At 42.2% G+C, this 14,799-nt stretch overlaps 1 protein-coding gene and 1 long non-coding RNA gene across 4 annotated transcripts in view; one reads left to right on the top strand and one right to left on the bottom strand.

Annotated features, from left to right (window-relative positions):
* TTC8 (tetratricopeptide repeat domain 8) overlaps nt 1-4,448 on the top strand; it is a 33,282-nt gene extending 28,834 nt beyond the window's left edge. For 2 of the 3 annotated variants that reach the window (XM_080983245.1, XM_080983244.1), the window contains 2 exons: nt 1,163-1,246; nt 1,972-4,448. In XM_080983245.1, coding sequence (XP_080839371.1) covers nt 1,163-1,246; nt 1,972-2,091 — 204 coding nt within the window. In that variant the 3' untranslated portion in view covers nt 2,092-4,448. The remainder of the gene's footprint in view (nt 1-1,162; nt 1,247-1,971) is intronic. The other variant, XR_013979856.1, reaches the window with a different exon arrangement.
* A 1,986-nt stretch (nt 4,449-6,434) lies between these two features.
* Nucleotides 6,435-14,480, bottom strand: LOC308470494. Its single transcript, XR_013982443.1, has 3 exons — nt 14,113-14,480; nt 10,714-13,673; nt 6,435-8,427 (listed from the first exon to the last, which is right to left on the bottom strand). It is a non-coding gene; the product is annotated as an uncharacterized lncRNA (long non-coding RNA).
* Nucleotides 14,481-14,799: the final 319 nt, after the last annotated feature.

The following is a 14,799-nucleotide window of genomic DNA, read 5'->3' as shown; positions in this document are numbered from 1 at the left end:
GCTCTGTGACAGCAGTTATTAAAAAACACATAAATCCATCACCAAATTCCACCCCATGTTTGCTTGATCCGTGGCTTTCATAAATTGTACTTCTGGTTTCTCAGAAGCGGATCACGATGCTGGCAATTTCTTTGCCGCTTAGGCTGGGCAACTGAGTGCTGTGCGAATTGGGGGTCAGGCTGCATATATGCACAGTGTATCATCCTTCATGTCTTCCTGTGACAGTCTGTTTTTCCGTGAGCCTCCGGGAAACACTAAGATAAGAATTCTGCTGTCCAAGCACTTCAAAGGACAGAACATTTGTCAATTCTAATCCTTCGCCATCCTGCAAGAATAAAGCTGGAGGGTGAGCAGACAGGGAGGGGAACTGCACATTTGCAGGGTTTGGGGGTAATGCTAATTTCAGAGTAGGCTGCATGTGTGTGGGTGCATATAATGTTTTATAAAATTATATAACATTGCATAACATATCTCCTGCTAACGCTGACAGTTGCTAATGTTGTGGAATGTTACAGCAGCCCCGCTTGAGAAATGGGCAGTAGATCAGTGGTAGAGAACTGTTTTGTATGCTGAACGTCCCCGGTTCATTCCCCAGCAGCTCTAGGCAGGGTTGGAAAGACCTTTGTCTGAAACCATGGGGACCTGCAGCCAATCCATGTACCTAAACTGAGCTAGATGGACCCGTGTCTGAAACTGGAACCTTAATTTCCCCTGTGGATGAGAGGGTTATGACAGAGATCAGCTTAGAAAATGTATTTAAACTACATCAGCAGAAGACCAGCGAATGTATTTTGGTTTATGAAGGATGCAAACCATAATAAATCAAAGGAAAATCAAAGTCACATTATAAAGAAAAGAGTCTTAGGGATTGAGAAATATAGGGTACAAAGTATGCAAGGGGAAAACTGGGATACAATGATTTCATGTGAAAATAAAGTGTGCAATAAAACTATTTAAACGTCAGGTAAAGTGGTGGTTATGCACAAGGATTACAGTATGCAAAATTTAAAGAAAATACAACTTTGCCACCCAAACCCCACCAGCCCTCTAGTTAAAATGCACTATATTCTGACTGTCCCAACTGCATAACAAATGAAAAGTAGGAATATCTTGCCCTAGACAAATCTATAGGTCAGTTGTGTGTCTGCTTTTTGTTCTTCAGGCAAGAGTGTTTCTGCAGACTGCTGCACGGATAGCACCTCATATGTATGAGCCACACTTCAATTTTGCTGTACTGTCTGATAAGGTAACGTCATTGCTTTATGCTTTCGTTCTCTCTCCAATAGGCACAGGAAGTGTGCGGTCTTCTCTAGGTTATCAAGGGAAGTTCTGTATGAAAATTGTAGTTTTGGGGAAGCATTTTCAAACTTCCAGTGATGGGTTTCACAAGTTGTTTTCTTAAATGTACCTTGTGTTTTGTAGATTGTTTGAAAGTTTTGTTAATCCAGAGTACTTGGGCAAGCTCATGTTGGGTGTGGATATGCTTGAGATCTATTGGTCCCAGGAAGTTTGGGACTCTAAAGCACTGCCAACTGAGGCCAAAAACAAATTGCAGAACACACACAAAATACGCATTTCCTACAAAAGAGACACAAGACTTTGATTCCTGAGTATGCTAAAGATATCCAATATTAGAAGCATTGGGGAAGGCAGTAGTATTTTTTATCACTGGTTTTTATGGGCATTTCATTTCTACACGTTTTCCTCCTTCTTTGTATAAAAGATAAAAGAGTGGTGGTTTGAGATCTGATCTATTGACTCAAGTCAGAACTCTTGGCATTCTGAAACAGTCTCCTGTTGAATGCATTACTGTAATCCATGGAAATAAATGAGGGTGTGAGTGACTGGAGCCAAGTCAGGATTGTGTCTTGGGAGTTGGAATTTATTAGAGAGACTGGGGTGTGAGCAACCTAGTAAAAAAGTGTATTGATGATATGTTTGTGTCCTTCGGCCTGTGTGTCTTTTTTGCAGGCTGGAGATATCCAAAGGAGTTATGCAGCCAGTCAGAAGTCGGAAGAAGCTTTTCCAGAGCACGTGGATACGAAGCAACTAATCAAACAGTTAAAACAGCACTTTGCCAGACTTCGGTGAAACACCTTTGTCCCTCAAAGCTACTGACTTGTGCAGTTTTGCAGAGTAGATGAGTTAATACTTGAATCCTCAGAATGTTATTTATAGTGAAGTATTGTTTGTGCAGACTAGAGGCAGAGCTGTTTCCTTAAGCAGAAAGTGCTAGTCTGTTTCCTTCAAGGAAATGTTTCCCCCTTTTATTCACCATCTGGTTATAGTAGTGGTGCTCCACCATTTTGAACAGTTAACATGAGCTGTCATGTTGCTTAAGTTGTTGCACCAGAGCAAGTCTAGCATATGATCCTTTTTAAAAAAGAAGCAACCTATTTGTACAAGGCACACTAAAGGTTCGTCCTTGGGTCTCCAATTCCTTAAGTCTAAACTGATGCATTCGGGTTCTAAAGATCTGTCCGTGCCACCCTTTTCCACACATTTCTGATGATTTGGGGGTCAATGTAGGTCACACAGCAAGTGTAGCAGTTGGAGTCATACCTGAACCATCAGATTAGTGTTTAAGGCCCAAGCAAAGAACATGAGAAGCTGTTGCCTTTATTTCCCCAGAGAGAAGAGACTTTTGAGTCATGAGGTGTGTGTAAAGGCTGCTTGAGCATGAGTGGAACACTTTCCAAGGAGAAGGCAGACACAACAGGCAGTTGGCATCTATGAAATGCCATATTTTTTGCTCCATAAGACATAGTTTTTAGAGGAGGAAAGGGGGAAATCACAGTTTTTTGGGGGGGGGGATCAGCTCACAGTTGTGCAGCTTCTTTTGCAAAGGGGAAAAGTCCCCTTTTCTGAGGATCAGCTCAAAGTTGTTGAGCTTACTTTGCAAAGGGAAAAAATCCTGTTTTTATGGGGTTCAACTCACAGTTCTGCAGCTTCTTTAGGAAAGGGAGCCATTTCCAGACAGATAATCTAATCAGCCAGTCACTTGTCGCTGGGAAAACAAACAGCCTCCGTCTGCAGAACATTCAACAATGGAGGCCTGGGCAAGGAGGTGGGGCTGGAAAGGGAGCCAGCGATTGACCACAAATTCGCTCCATAAGATGCACAGACATTTCCCCTTACTTTTTAGGAGGAAAAAAGTGTGTCTTATGGAGCGAAAAATACTTATCCATTACTTATCCTCCTTCCAAAACTGTAACGTCCACTAAGAAGGTGATGGAGAGGTAGCTAATACTGCCAACCAAAGAGATGTGAAAAGTCAGAAGATACTGAGGTTAAAAAATAAATAAATCTGTGCTGGTTTTGGATAGTTGGTGCTTGCAAACGTTTGCTGGATGCTGTGGTTTTTCCTTTTAGTATAAAAAAGCATTTTCTGGAATGTCTCCTAGTATTGTATTCAGAGAAGTATTGTTTTGCTTGTAACTCAAAAGGCAGCTGTCCCTTCAGTTGAGTCTAATCAGATTGAACTTGGCTAACCTTCCCAACCTCTTGCCTTCCAGATGTTAGACTCAATCTACCATCAACCTCACCCAACATGGCCATTGGTCAGGGATGATGGGAGCTCTGGTCCAACAACATCTGGAGGGCAGTAGGATGGGGAAGGCTGAACTAGGCCAAACATTTTTTATGATATGCCGTGTCATTTTTTTGTTCTTGTTAAAAATTGGAAGAGTTATTTCCATTAAGCTTATCCCAGAAATGCTTTTTCAGAAGAATCTGATTAAGTCAGTAAGACTAATAAATTGGGAGAAGTAGCCCAAGCTATAATTTAGGGTAGCTTGTGAGTTTAATCTTCTTCCACACAAGCCCCTTCAAAATGAGCAGGTATTACATAATACCAGCACTTCTAAGATGGAAGATTGTGTCTATAGTTGGGAAACTAATGAGGAAGAGGAATCATTAGCCATTTTAAAATGGACTTCGTTTTTAAAAAGTACATGGTTTTTCACCTAAAGTTTAAAAGTATCAACAGAATATGTGCAACTGTAGGCCAATATATATGTAATGCTTCCCGCTTAGAGAAATTCATCATATAGCTTATCTTCCAAGCTAGGGTTGGTATGTTATGAAAGAATATCTCATTACCAGTGCCAGTAAATAAAAGACTGCCACCAGTTTCCCCCATCATTCCTTTCCATAATCCAGTTGGTCACTTTTCTGTCCCAACTGCTTAAGTAATTTTGCCCCATTCTAATTGCAAGGAGTGCAGCAATTTTAACTGTACCAGTTCAGTGGGAGAGGCAATTCTTATTCCTTTTAGGTTCAGCTTTACAGTAAAACATGGATCTGTGTTAATGTTACTTCCAATTTTTCACTGCATTCCACCTTGATTTATTATATTTCAGGCATTTAAACCTAAATTGTCATTTGTGAAGCTATTATGTATATTTAACTTTTAATACTATTTATAATAAAGCGCAGTCTATAATTTATTAAGAGTCTGTTTTCTCTTTTCAATGGGTCACAAACTCTGAAATTTGAGGAATGGCTTACATTTTAGTGTCCCCCCCCCCCCAAGAAAATAATGTTGCAAACTGAACTTGCTCTTAGTTTGCAAAAAACACTTTTGTGTCCTGCTTAACCTTCAGTCAGTTCATGTACAACTTTGTAGTCTGCAAACTTAAATTTTTACAAGGTTTTTTTACAAAACACATTACCTTTATTTAAAGCATAGTCATTTGGAAAGGCTTGAGTTTTCAGGGGAACCTAGTTAGCTTTTGAAGTAAGTGAAAGATGACATCTCTGTCCTTAAGGGTCCCCAAAAAGGGAATAAATGAGAGGTTTTAAAAAAATAGTGGTTTTGCTGCAATTGTAATTAGCATCTTGGAACGAGTTTCTGAGAAGGAGTCAGCTAACTTGAATCCGCTTCCTTTCAATCCAATATAGATATTAACATTTTGGAATATAGAAGTACAAAGTTGGGTCAATTAAATTGTGTAGCGCTTTAACAAACATCAGCTTGAAGCCACTAATAATCAGTCTGGCTAGCTAGCTGCATGCTGGATTTGTTTGCCTAATAAGCTAGTTGCTGCTTGCTCTTTTTACCCTTTCCTTCCCTTAAGCAAGGGGATGCCAATATTTGCAGAGAGCTGGATGCATACTAATTAAAGCCAATGTGGAAATGAGAACACAGCAGCACTACCACAGGAACAGCAGATCCTCATACCAGGCAGTTAGTCATGGAAGGATGTCTTGGTTTTCCTTTAATTTGCATGAGCACCAATAAGCAGGCGAATCGACTGGCCCTGGAGCAAGCTGCCTTTAGTTAATTTGGTATGACATGGCATAACACAAAGCTTCAGAAATGGTATCCATCTCTCTGAGAGAATTCTGTTCAGACGATGTGACCTCTTCATACAGTTGCAGTATCCCTAGAACACAGCAGTGCTTTGTACATTTCCTATTTTAATTTGTAGCTCAAGAGGAACGGTGTTTCGCCTGTATCTTACAAGCTACTGCTGAGTAAATTGTCATAAAATTATTTAATTGATCTCTTCCTGTGAGGCATCCCCAAAGCAATTTACAATACAGATGCCCACCTACTTATATTCATGTGTGATTGCATACACGTGCGGTGCTGGGAAATAAATGAATAGATAGATAAAAACCAGGAAATGGCAAGGGAGAGTTGGAGAGTCCTTGTGGCTCATAAGGAGACCTTCCCTGGACCTTGAAGAGGACTTCAGCGAGAGTGGAGGAAGCCCCAAAGAGACAATAGATGCTGCATAGTTCTGTTTAGGCTGCTCAGCCTCCCTGCCTAGTAGCTGACACGTGTGGTAGCGCAGCAGCTGGCGATTTTCCAGCCAATCCCAGAGTTTCAACGCAAGTGTGGAGAGAGAGAGAGCAGGAAAAAACACATGCTTAGAGGGTGCTCCCCACTTGCACGATTTTCACTTATGTGCACGGAAGCCTGGGACATAACTCCCACATAAGTGGGGGGGGGCGACACCTGTTTAATAAAAACATATAAAACAGATCCATAGATAAAAGCAGTTAAAACATATAAAAGCAATTTTTTTTTAAAGTGCATATGCACATACAGAAAGAGAGATTAAAGCAGCTCACACAATAAAATCAGTGCTGATACCAACTGGAATAAAGAAGGCTTACTGAAGGAGAAATGTCTTTAGCATATGCTAAAAAGGCATCTGTCTGATATATAATAGGAGGGAGTTCCAAAGGGTTGCGGGTGGCGCTGTGGTCTAAACCACTGAGCCTCTTGGCCTTGCTGATCAGAAGGTTGGCAGTTTGAATCTCCATGACGGTATGAGCTGCCGTTGCTCTGTCCCAGCTCCTGCCAACCTAGCAGTTCGAAAGCACATCAAAGTGCAAGTAGATAAATAGGTTCCGCTGCGGCGGGAAGGTAAAGGGCGTTTCCTTGTGCTCTGGATTCCGTCACGGTGTTCCATTTGCCAGAAGCTGTTTAGTCATGCTGGCCGCATGACCTGGAAAGCTGTCTGTGGACGAACACCGACTCCCTCAGCCTGAAGCGAAATGAGTGTCGCAACTCCATAGTTGCCTTTGACTGGACTTAACCGTCCAGGAGTCCTTTACCTTTTTTCTAGGAGGAAGTTCCAAAGGGGAGGTGCTGCCACATTAAAGGCCCAATTCTGACGTCATGCCAGACCTCCTGGATAGGGTAGTGTCTGCAGGATGCCTTCTCGCAAAATGCACTGATCAAGTGCTGATGTGTGGGCTTATGTATTGGATGAGATGATCTTTTAGGTATCCTGGTTCCAAATGGTATAGAGTAGGGTTTCCCAAACATGGGTCTCCAGCTGTTTTTGAACTACAACTCGCATCACCCCTAGATAGCAGGACCAGTGGGTAGGGATGCTGGGAAATCTAGTCCCCAAACAGCTGGAGACCCAAGTTTGCGAAACCCTGAAATGAAGCTTTGGACACCAATACCAGCACCTTGAACCGAGCCTGGTAGCTAAATAAAGAAAATCTAGTTCTCTTAAGTCTGTAGGGAAAATTGCGATTCCTATAACTAAAGCTGTGTGGTTGCATCTTGGTGAACCCCAAATCTTACAGCTGGACAAAAGCCTCAAAAGAGGACCTAGCCTTGGCACCTGCAACTGTTTCAGGGAGGACAGTCTTGTACAGTGGTACCTTGGGTTGAGTACTTAATTTGTTCCGGAGGTCCGTACTTAACCTGAAACTGTTCTTAACCTGAAGCACCACTTTAGCTAGTGGGGCCTCCTGCTGCCACCGCACCGCCAGAGCACGATTTCTGTTCTCACCCTGAAGCAAAGTTCTTAACCTGAAGCACTATTTCTGGGTTAGCAGAGTCTGTAACCTGAAGCGCATGTAACCTGAAGCGCATGTAACCCGAGGTACCACTGTACTGAGATAAGACTCTCAGCAGTCAAACACGTGCAACACACACACACACACACACAAATCCAGTTTGGAAATAAGCCTAAAAGCCAAAACAAAAAACATAAGAGGGGCACGACAGCACTGCTTAAGAAAAGGGCTTCCGAGTAAGGGAACTTGGAAAACCTAATAACGTTACTCCACCACCACCACAAAACCACCCCAGACTAGAGCAGTCCTGCAGAACACAGACCAGACCTATACTGGCAAAAGCAACAGCCTGGATAATGAAGCAGTAAGCAAAGCTGCTTTTCCAGCAGGTGGTCAGGGTAAAAGAGAGACCGAGTCCACTTACCCCATTGTGTGACATTTTTATTAAACTGCAGGAATTCTGAACGCTGCTGCTTCCCTGCAGGCAACTTGTTTTGTTCTTGAGGTTTGCATCACATAATTTGTGCACTGAACTGTATTCTACCCTTCGCTGTGTGTGTGTGTGTGTGTGTGTGAGAGAGAGAGAGAGAGGGGGGGGGGCGCAGAGGCAGAGGCGAAGCCATTTTCGGTTTGCCTTTGAGCCAGTATGTGCATAGGAGTAGGAAAATGAGGCATGGATGACAACCTCTTCAGTTCTCCCAGCTTCTGCTGTAATGTGAAAAGTGGGACTTGTCTACTGTACTACTTTGCCTGGAGTGGAATCACTGAGCTCCCAGATTGACTCCTGCAGCTTTGAGGGATCTCACAGTAAATGAGTCCCAAAGTCCTACACATCACATTAAGAAGTGTGACTTTTAGGCTCCTACTTTATCCAGCTCTATTTAACATAGCTGCCGCTAATGCCCAGTTACCCATATTGAACATATATAATGGCAGAAGTCCAGTTTTGTGCCTCTTAATAAACAAGCAATGATTGCTTGATTCTTGTTAGAAATTGAATGGTACTATTCTGAGTGTACCAGATTTATTAAGGGCAATCTTGATTCCACATGCAAGAGCAATGAAAGGAGACCAACTTCCTGAAAGTGTTATAACTGGGGTGTATATACTGGGGTGTTAGGGGAGGAGGAGGAGTAGCTTTGGGGTAGACACATATTGCTCCTTCTGTTTTTGTTTTTTTTTCAAAGCTGCAATTGAAAGATTATTTTTTTTTAAATGATATTTATTAAAATTTCAGAGAAAAAAAGAATTACACAAAAACAAGAAGTAAAAATACAAGAAAAATACAAAATACAGAATAAAAGAATAAAAGACACTTAAAAAGAAAAAAAGAAAAATGGATCAATCTTTCCATAGCTTACATTCATATCCTTGTTTCCCTGACCTCCTCATACCTCCCTTTTTTGTATTCCAGTTCAGTTAGTTAAGTCAGCAATTTCTTTCCCTCTTTGTTTTCTCATGATCCTTTAACTTAATATACTATAACTTTAAATTTTCATCTGTTATCAATCCTTTTTTACATACACCTTTATGGCATTACTGCTTAAACCACCTAGCTTCATTCCAACATCATTCTAACATTCATTAATTTTGCAATATTTCTGTAAATAGTCTTTAAATTTCTTCCAATCTTCTTCCACCGACTCTTCTCCCTGGTCTCGGATTCTGCCAGTCATTTCCGCCAATTCCATGTAGTCCATCACCTTCATCTGCCATTCTTCCAGAGTGGGTAGGTCTTGTGTCTTCCAATACTTTGCAATAAGTATTCTTGCTGCTGTTGTGGCATACATAAAGAAAGTTCTATCCTTCTTTAACACCAGTTGGCCGACTATGCCCAGGAGAAAGGCCTCTGGTTTCTTCAAGAAGGTATATTTAAATACCTTTTTCAATTCATTATATATCATCTCCCAGAAAGCCTTAATCCTTGGGCACGTCCACCAGTGGTGAAAGAATGTACCTTCAGTTTCTTTACATTTCCAATATTTGTTATCGGGCAAATGATAGATTTTTGCAAGCTTGACTGGGGTCATGTACCACCTGTATATCATTTTCATAATATTCTCTCTTAAGGCATTGCATGCCGTAAACTTCATACCTGTGGTCCATAACTGTTCCCAGTCAGCCATCATTATGTTATGTCCAACATCTTGTGCCCATTTAATCATAGCAGATTTCACCATTTCATCCTGAGTATTCCATTTCAACAGCAAGTTATACATCTTTGACAAAATCTTAGTTTTGGGTTCTAACAGTTCTGTTTCTAATTTTGATTTTTCCACCTGGAAGCCAATTTTCATGTCCAAATTATATGCCTCCATTATCTGATAATAATGAAGCCAGTCTCACACTTTGTTTTTTAATTTCTCAAAACTCTGCAATTTCAGTCTATCTCCATCTTGTTCCAAAATTTCCCAATATTTCGGCCATTTGACCTCCATATTGAGCTTTTCCTGAGCTTTCGCTTCTATCGGTGACAGCCACCTTGGGGTTTTGTTTTCCAATAAGTCCTTGTATCTTATCCAAACATTAAACAATGCTTTCCTGACAATATGGTTTTTGAATGCTTTATGTGCTTTGACCTTATCATACCACAGATATGCATGCCATCCAAATACATTGTTAAAACCTTCTAGATCCAAAATGTCTGTGTTTTCAAGAAGCAGCCATTCTTTCAACCAGCAAAAAGCTGCTGATTCATAGTAAAGTTTAAAGTCTGGCAGGGGAAATCCACCTCTTTCCTTTGCATCTGTTAGTATTTTAAATTTTATTCTAGGCTTCTTGCCCTGCCAGACAAATCTAGAAATATCTCTCTGCCACCTCTTGAAACAGTCCATTTTGTCCACAATTTGCAATGTTTGAAACAAAAACAACATTCTAGGCAATACATTCATTTTTATCGCAGCAATACGACCCAGCAGTGAAAGCTTCAAATTTGACCAAATTTCTAAATCTTTTTTCACTTCAGCCCAGCATTTTTCATAGTGTCTTTAAATAAATTCCCATTTTTTGCTGTCATGTTAATCCCCAGGTATTTAACTTTCTTAACCACTGTTAAGCCTGTCTCATTCTGAAACCTCTCTCTCTCAATTGGTGTTAAGTTTTTCTCTAAAACCTTGGTTTTTAACTTATTCAGTTTAAATCCTGCAACCTGACCAAATTCTTGAATCAGTTCTAAAACCCTTTTGGTACTAGATTCTGGCTCCTGTAACGTCAATACTAAGTCATCTGCAAATGCTCTCAATTTGTACTGTTTGGCTCCGACATGTATACCTTTAACCAACTGGTCCCTTCTAATCATATTCAGCAAAACCTCCAGGACCGATATAAAAAGCAATGGGGAGATTGGGTAACCTTGTCATGTCCCTTTTTCTATCTTAAATTCTTCCATCACCACATTATTTACAATTAATTTAGCCTTTTGTTCAGAATATATTGCACTTATACCGTTTTCTGGAGTAGTTTGTCCATCTTTGATCCCCACCCTGCACTCAGCTCTGGCTCCTAGAAGCTGTCATCATGCAACATTGACCACACCCCAAGAATGGCTTTGACTGGCCAGCTAAACCAGGTGAGGGTAGCCAATGGGTCTCAAACCCTCCATGAGATAGGCATTTCCCCTGCGTGTGAAGACTGGCTCTAGTGGATTGAGCAGATGAGACTTATAGTGGATCCAATGGTTAAGAAGGTGGTTTTTACAAATGCTGTAGAGGGAAGTGAAGGTCAGATGGGGCTTGTCAACCTAGGAAGGTAGCCCACCTAGGAGAAGGGAAACTCTTACCCTAAACCTCCACTGCCTTATGGGACACCTTTGGGAAAAGAAAAGGCTAAGGAGTAAACCCTACACAAATCTAGAGTGGAGACCCCAAGACAGTTGGATGGTGCCTTGTACTCCTCCTTCCAGTACCTCCTGCAGCCAAGCTGGTGCCAAATGTATTGCTCTGCTTTCCTTTGGACCACATCAGCGAGGCCAAGAGGGGAGTCTTGTCTGGGCAGCCCAGGACCTCCATACACAATGCCCAGACTTGCTCCCCAGAGAGCTGCCTTCAGTGCCGCTAACACAGTGGTTTGACTCCACCTCCGGAGGTGTACTCCATTGTCTCTCAAGACAGATGGATGACAAAAATACAGTCAAACCTCGGTTGTCGAACGTAATCCATTCTAGAAACCTATTGGGCTTCCGAAATGTTCAACAACCAAGGCATGGCTTCCAATTGGCTGCAAGAGCCTCCTGCACTCAAGCGGAAGCCACGTCGGACATTCAGCTTCCAAAAAATGTTGGAAAACCGGAGCATTTACTTCCAGGTTTTCAGCATTCGGGAGCCAAAACATTCCAAAATGGAGGCGTTCGGGAGCTGAGGTTTGACTGTACACTGTTGCTGCAATGTTCAGGTCTCAGTTTAATAAGCTTAGATGCAGAAATCAGTATTACAGGGCTTTTACTTTGAAGTATGTCAAAAGAAGCTCTATGGCATTCATGTCTTCCACAGAAAGGGAAGCCCTGGCCCAATCATGATACCCCAGAAGCAGGTGGCGCTGTGGTCTAAACCACAGAGCCTCTTGGGCTTGCCAGTCAGAAGGTTGGCGGTTTGAATCCCCGCAATGGGATGAGCTCCTGTTCCTTTGTCCCAGCTTCTGCCAATTTAGCGGATTGGAAGCACGCCAGTGCAAGTAGATAAAGAGGAACCCCTGAAGCGGGAAAGTAAACAGCGTTTCCATGCACTCTGGATTCCATCACGGTGTTCCATTGCACCAGTAGCAGTTTAGTCATGCTGGCCACATGACCTGGAAAGCTGTCTGTGGACAAACGCCGGCTCCCTTGACCTGAAAGCGAGATGAGCGCCACAACCCCATAGTCACCTTTGACTGGACTTAACTGTCCAGGGGTCCTTTACTTTACCCTTTTACCTACCCACTTGTGAGGAGGAACTCTGTGCATGTATGTGGTATGTGCATAGAGCCCCTCAAATACACTTGTAGTGTACAGATAGTGCTTCCAGGTGCAGCACGAAGCAGGAGTTTGGAGCAAGCTCAGACATGTTTTTCCTGCTCAATTACATGGCAGAAAGAGAGAGGACAGGGAAGAGAAGAAGCCTCACTTCCTCCTTCACCAAAGGTAAAGGGGCATAACCTGAGTCTAGCAATGCAACTCTGCGGTCTTAACCCCTTCATGCATCAACTAGCACTCATATACAGTTATGTTTGACTGCAATTCCCCACAGAAAGTGTGTGCATCTTTTTACAAACTGATACTTAGAAAAGTATTGCTGAGCACGCTTTGCTCTTTCTGAGAGCATCTTTGCTCCATGTCTGCTTGACTCTGATTTTGGAAATGTTAAAATGAGTCTGACCTATATGTGAGTCTGACCGGCTTTTTATTAAGCCCACATGCCTGATGGATTATTGCATTGCCATGCATGGCTGGCTTCCACTGTATCTAATATTTTTTCCCCTTCTCCTTGTGCTGTGCTGTTATGTAAACAGTCATTAGCAAAAACTTGCTTTTTTTAATTGATGCTGTCTCAAATGGCATCATTTGCTTATACAAATGGAAAAATATTAGGCTAAAATGTAACTATGTGCAACTCATCTACCCAGAAAGATATAATTAAATAACTGATTGCATAACTGTAAGACCTGGGTGATGCTATACCAAAGGCATTTCAGTTAATACTCTACTGCTTTATGAAGTGTATCAATAAGAATAATAACATTGTCCCTGGAAACTTATCTACATGCAATGTGATGAAGCAGTGGGAAGCTGGGAAAACAATATTAAAAGGTCAATCTCATTAACTGGATGAAAAACCCACTTGGATATGCTTGTGAGCCAGAAAATATTTCTATTCATTTTGGCTTATTAAAGTTAGATATTACTCCTACGAACTTGTTTACGTTATGACTTTTTAACACCTTCAGGTTTTTACATAATTGCCAGCGACAACTGGCGACACCCACCTTGTGCTTGATTGGCTGTTCTGTGCCAGGGCAGCGAATCACAATGCAGGCCTCAGGAGCCTGGCCCGCAGTTAACACAAACTCAAGCTCAGAGTGGAGGACACACTAAGGAACTTGCGAAACAGCCCTGCAGACGCTAACATAGCTTTCCATTAACTTCTTTTGGTTATTTCAACACCTGGTTCAGCTGCAAGCCCAAAACGGGTCTGTTGCGTCGAAAATTAGAAAGCTGCAACTCTGGCTATACTTACACCCCTCTCTTCCTCTAAGGAGCTCAGCCCAGCTTATGCCTGGTTTCCAGGCAGGCGGTCTTCCATTCAAGCAGCTTACAAGGTCAGACCTGCTTAGCTTCAGTAGTGGAACAGCATTACTTGCCTTCAGATCATTTTCTGGTTGATTTGTTTTTATTCTCCAAGCAAGCCAGGGAGTTCTGTAATTTTGTAGAAACCCTATCATAGAATCATAGAGTTGGAAGAGACCACAAGGGCCATCGAGTCCAACCCCCTGCCAAGCAGGAAACACCATCAGAGCATTCCTGACATATGGTTGTCAAGCCTCTGCTTAAAGACCTCCAAAGAAGGAGACTCCACCACACTCCTTGGCAGCAAATTCCACTGTCGAACCGCTCTTACTGTCAGGAAGTTCTTCCTAATGTTTAGGTGGAATCTTCTTTCTTGTAGTTTGGATCCATTGCTCCGTGTCCACTTCTCTGGAGCAGCAGAAAACAACCTTTCTCCCTCCTCTATGTGACATCCTTTTATATATTTGAACATGGATATCATATCACCCCTTAACCTCCTCTTCTCCAGGCTAAACATGCCCAGCTCCCTTAGCCGTTCCTCCTCATCGTTTCCAGGCCTTTGACCATTTTGGTTGCCCTACTACTACAAGGTAGTAGGTTAAGTCAAGAGACAGCGAGACTTGCCCAAGACTACTCAACAAACCTTATGGCAGAGAATCCACTTCTCCGACACATTAACCACGATACCACACAGAATGCCTCTGTGGATGCATTTAGTGTGGCAGCACCTACACTGTGGAACTCCCTGCCTATTGAAATCAAGAAGGCGCCTTCACTGTACTCTTTGTGGCACCTGCTAAAAACATTATTGTTTCGGCAAGCTTAGAAAGTTGAGGTAATTTAAATCTGTTTTAGTATTTTAACTTTTGTATGTTTTTAAGTATGGTTGTATTTCACCACCACCACCACCACCACCTTGGATTCTTTATCTTTCTGTAAACCGCTCTGAGGTTTTTCACAATCAAGCGATGTACACATTTTATGAAATAAAAATAAATAAATGAAATGTTGCAGTGTGTGTTGAGTCTGACTACAGTGGTACCTCTGGATGCGAACGGGATCCGTTCTGGAGCACCGTTCACATCCTGAAGAGAATGCAACCCGTGTCCGCACGTCTGCGTGTGCGCAGGTCACATTTCGTTGCTTCCGCGCATGCGCGTGACGTCATCTTGACCGTCTGTGCATGCGCGAGCGACGAAACCCAGAAGTAACGAGCACCGTTACTTCCGGGTCGCTGCGGAGCGCAACCCAAAAATGCTTAACCTGAAGCTTAC

This window comes from Podarcis pityusensis, assembly GCF_964106645.2.
Source record: "Podarcis pityusensis genome assembly, chromosome: 1".
NCBI lineage: Eukaryota > Metazoa > Chordata > Lepidosauria > Squamata > Lacertidae > Podarcis > Podarcis pityusensis.
Note: the sequence above shows the minus strand (reverse complement) of the source record. Positions and strands in the feature narration are given on the sequence as shown.